Genomic DNA, 4,197 nt, shown 5'->3' with positions numbered 1-4,197 from the left:
AATACCAATAATATTCTGTTAGATCGACGTTTAGACTGTAATAATACAAAGTAATTCACATTTTGGTACACATTTACTAGAACATTCTTGCCATTCAGTACAAATAGTTGAATTTCTACCTCTTCCCTCTGCCCCCCCACCACCTCCGCCCCCCGCCGCCGCTCCCGCCCGCCCGCCCCTCCCCCCACATATATGCAAAGACCACAAATCCACATATCCCCTTATTCAACTTGCGATATAACTATTTACAAAATCAAACAGTACATTTTTTTGTTGTTTTGTTTTTGAAGCTAATAATTCGGTATTTACAAGAGGGGATGGGGGGAAGGCCGCTGCCCGAGCAGACATGCAGTTGGAGATCTCTAATCAGTGGTTTCCAGTAAAGCCCTACACAGTTGGCATTTGCCCTGGTAACCTTGTCTTCTTATGCATTCTACTAACCCCTTCGCCTACCAAGCCTTGGAACAGAGCAGAGCAGAACAATCAAAAAAAAAAAAAAAAAAAAAAAAAAAAAAAAAAAAAAAGGGAAAAGAGAAATAAAGAGAGGGAAAAAAAGAAAGGAAGAAAAAAAAATTTAAAATGAAGTCTTCATTTTACTCAGTCCTGTGTCTACTGGCAGCATTTTATTTTTCTTTGCTCATTTAAACTCTGATTTCAAAGTGTTCATTATTTTTGCAGTCTTTAAATAGGGTATTTGTTTGCTTGCTTGGGGCTTTTTTGTTTTGTTTCGGTTTGTGTTTTTTTGTTGTTTTGTTTTAGCGTTTGTTTTAGACGTACCATTCGTTAAAATTTGATGTAAGCGTGCTGTGGCTGGACGTGTGGTGGACTGCGGAGGAGGAAGGGGATAAGGAGCTGGCGGTCTGGTTTTCTGTGGATGGAGACACGATGGTTGGAGGGGTGGAGGACTCGTAGCCTGAGCTGGCGGCGGGAGAAGGCTGAGACCCCTGCGAGGATGATTCATGGACCTGCAAGAGAAAACCCGGGCAGAAATAGAGAGCAGCCGAGGACGGAGGCCCTGGCGGCGGCCGCCTTCGGCTGGGGATGCGCCAGACAACGGGACCCAGTGCCGGGCCCCGGGCTCGGGCAACCCCTCGGGGCTCCCCTTCGGCCCCAGCCCCGGGGCCGCCCCCCCGGTCCCGGTCCCTGCCCCGGCCCCGGCCCCTGCCCGGCGGGGAAGGCCCGGGCAGCGCCACCGGCTGCCTCCTCGCACTGCCTCCCCTCCCCGGACAAAACGCACCGACAAAAGGCCCTGCCCGAGGGACCGGGGCTGAGCGCGGCAGGGCGGGGGGCGGCGCGGCCCGGCGGGCCCGGGGCGGACTCTGGGACCGGGGTCGGGCCGCAGCAGCGCGGAGCCCCGCAGCCTCCCGGCCCCGGCCCCGGGCCGCGCTCCACCCGCAGGCACCGCCGCGCCGCCGCCCCGCGGCCCAGGCACTCCTGCCCGGTGTCCCCGCAGCCCTTTCCCCCGGCCAGGCCCGAGGCGGCGTCCGAGCCCCGTACGTCAGGCGGCCTCCGTTTACCTTCATATGCTTTCTGAGGGAGCTGGGGTGCGTGTAGGACTTGTCACACATTTTGCAGAGATAGGGCTTGTCGGAAGTGTGCACATGCATGTGCTTTTTGCGGTCGCTGCTGTTTGCAAAGCGCCTGTCACAGCCCTCGAATTCACACTTAAATGGTTTTTCACCTATTGCAGAGGGAAGGGGGGGAAAACGGATCTGATTAAGCAGGGCCGGCTGGATCGCTCATTGTCCCCATCGCACTGCCGGACGGAAGCCCAGGGCTCCATTTCAAACACTTGCAACTTTCTAACTTCAACGAGGCTGAAATCCCCAAACCTCGCTTCTCTTCTCTGTCTTTTCCGCACCTCCGACCCCCGCTCAGCACCCATTTCGGGGGGAAAGGGGGGGGGCGGGGGAGAGAGAAGGGGGGGGAGGTAAATAACTTTTTTTTTCCCCCTTTGGAGGGGAGAGTTTCATTTGCAGCCCCAGCCCTGGGCACCTCTCCCTCCTCGCAACGCTTCAAGCGAGAGAGCAGGCGTGGTGGTATTTACACAGGATCCTCAGTGTCCAGTTTCCGTTTTTATAGCTCGTTCTCGTGATATTTTACGCTCCCAACCACCCCAGCCCGCTCCCCCGTATTTTCTTGCAATATTGAAAATTATCCGGCCGGGGAATACAATGCGAGGGCAGCCCCACAAAGCCTCTGCGAAAGCGTTCGGGAAAGCGGCGCTGGCTTTCGGCGCTCGAGGGTGGGAACGGGGGGGAAAGAGCTCTGCCAGCCAGGGGCTGCTGCATTTCCACCTCCCGCGATGGGGAAAAGTTCTCAGGGATCCCGACGCCTGCCCTCTGCACAACAATAACACACTAATGCGCCGGGCTCGGTTTATTTAATATCGCTCTTCGGAATTAAATATTTACCAAGCTCTGAATTGCAAAGGGGAGACGGATGAGCTGCCTGCAATATTTAGCACAATTTCTCATCGTGCCACAGTCAAAACTGCCGAACAACAATTAATTAAAACCTATAAATATAAACAGGACAGGTTGCTGCGATTCTCCCCGCCCCCCCCACCCCACCCCCCACCCCCCCCCCCCATCCCCTCCCGCCCTAACAATCCCAGCAGCAAACCCTGCCTTTCTCCCCCTCTGCCTCGGCAGGGATAATTTTCTTTTTGTTGCTGCTGCTGGCGTGGCTGTGACTGAGCTCTTTTTTTTGCAGCGGAGCTCCGAGCCTGCCTCTCCTGGAAAAATCGGCGGCCCCGGACCATACACACCCCCCACACCCCCCAGTCCGACCCTCAGCCAAGCAGCGCCCCGGCCCCCCCGGCCCCTCCGGCCCGTCCCTGCGCCCCGCTCCGGCCCCAGCGCTCGGCGCTTCCACTCGCAGAGAGAAAAGCTACAGAGAATGTTACCGTACCTGTATGAGTTCTTTTGTGTATTTTGAGATTCTCTGATCTGGCAAACACTTTGCCACAGCCTGGGAAAGGGCAGGGGAAAGGTTTTTCACCTGTGTGGACTCTGATGTGATTTACAAGTTTATATTTGGCCTTGAAAGGTTTCCCTTCTCTCGGACACTCTTCCCAGAAACATATGTGATTGGACTGCTCGGGTCCTCCAACGTGCTCCACCGTGACATGAGTCACCAGCTCGTGCATCGTGCTGAAAGTTTTGTTGCAGGACTTTTTGGGGTTTGACAATTGCTCGGGCTCAATCCACTTACAGATGAGTTCCTGTTTGATGGGCTGCCTCATGTAACGAAAGAAGGCCCCTGCCCCGTGGTGGGCTGCCATGTTCATGTTCATGTGGCCGTAGCCGTGCAGCTGGGTCGAGGCATAGTGCTCGGAGCGGGGGCTGGTGACCTGGCCGTACTGGTCGGGTCTGCCGTACATGTCTCCGGAGAAGCCCAGGCGCATCTGCCCGTTCACCACGTTAGGCGAAGCGTGGCTAGTGGCTTGTTCGTGCAGCCCCGGGAAAAGTATATGTCCCGCGGCATCGGTGTGTCCGTGGGGTCCGGCGAAGCTGCCGGCGGCGGAGGCGAAGAGGCTGTGCTGGGCGCTGGCGGCCGCCGCCTCCCCGAAGCCGCGGTTGCGGAACAGAAAGTCCCGGGTGGAGTTGAAGGCGGCGCTGGAGTAAGAGCTTACATGGGTCGGGTGGTGGTGGTGCCCCAGGGCCGCCGCCGCGTAGCCGGGCGCCTGCGAGGTAAAGGCGGTCTGGCCGGCCGAGGCCAGCTCGTGGGTGCTGGGGTTGATTTTGAAGGCGCCCATGCCGTCGGCGAAGGGGTTGATCCCCAGCCCCACTTCTCTGTCCGTGACATCGGCCGTGGAGTGGTGGCGAGAGGATCCGAAGGTAGTGACTCCTATGGCGGGATACTGCGGTCCAGCATCCAGAAGCATCTTCCCAGCGTCGATGCAGCAACCAAAAAAAAAGCACGCGCGCACACACACAACGCGGAGAGGAGAAGCAGCAGCAGCAGCGGCGGCGAAAACACCCTCTTTGGAAAGTCAGCGACGATCACCACCAAAGCAACCACATCAAAAACACCCCCTTCGGCATCAGCGCAGGGGGAAGGAAAAAAAAAGGGGGGGGAGAAGGAAAAAAAAAAAAAAAAAAGAGTCTGGTGAGGAAGGGGGGAAGAGATCTTCGCAGTTGCAAATAATAATAATAAAAACGTGCCCCAAAAATATTCACTGTCTCTCTGCTT

At 56.4% G+C, this 4,197-nt stretch overlaps 1 protein-coding gene across 1 annotated transcript; it reads right to left on the bottom strand.

Annotated features, from left to right (window-relative positions):
- Window positions 1-767: 767 nt before the first annotated feature.
- Window positions 768-3,889, bottom strand: LOC104353616 (zinc finger protein ZIC 1). The gene is made up of 3 exons (XM_086468052.1): window positions 2,914-3,889; window positions 1,518-1,681; window positions 768-965 (listed from the first exon to the last, which is right to left on the bottom strand). The coding sequence occupies exons 1-3, from the start codon at window positions 3,887-3,889 to the stop codon at window positions 768-770; spliced, it is 1,338 nt and encodes a 445-aa protein (XP_086324178.1).
- Window positions 3,890-4,197: the final 308 nt, after the last annotated feature.

The sequence above is a fragment of the Leptosomus discolor genome, chromosome 7 (genome assembly GCF_034619465.1).
Source record: "Leptosomus discolor isolate bLepDis1 chromosome 7, bLepDis1.hap2, whole genome shotgun sequence".
NCBI classification, from domain to species: Eukaryota; Metazoa; Chordata; class Aves; order Leptosomiformes; family Leptosomidae; genus Leptosomus; species Leptosomus discolor.
The sequence above is the reverse complement of the archived record's forward strand: the minus strand, read 5'-3'. Positions and strand labels throughout refer to the sequence as shown.

Coding starts and splice junctions, on each gene's coding strand:
- LOC104353616 (XM_086468052.1), bottom strand. CDS start 3,889: ATGCTTCTGGATGCTGGACCGCAGTATCCCGCCATAGGAGTCACTACC. Junction 1,682..2,913: donor ACACAAAAGAACTCATACAG/GTACGGTAACAT, acceptor CCTCTGCAATAG/GTGAAAAACCATTTAAGTGT. Junction 966..1,517: donor CCCTCAGAAAGCATATGAAG/GTAAACGGAGGC, acceptor TTTCTCTTGCAG/GTCCATGAATCATCCTCGCA.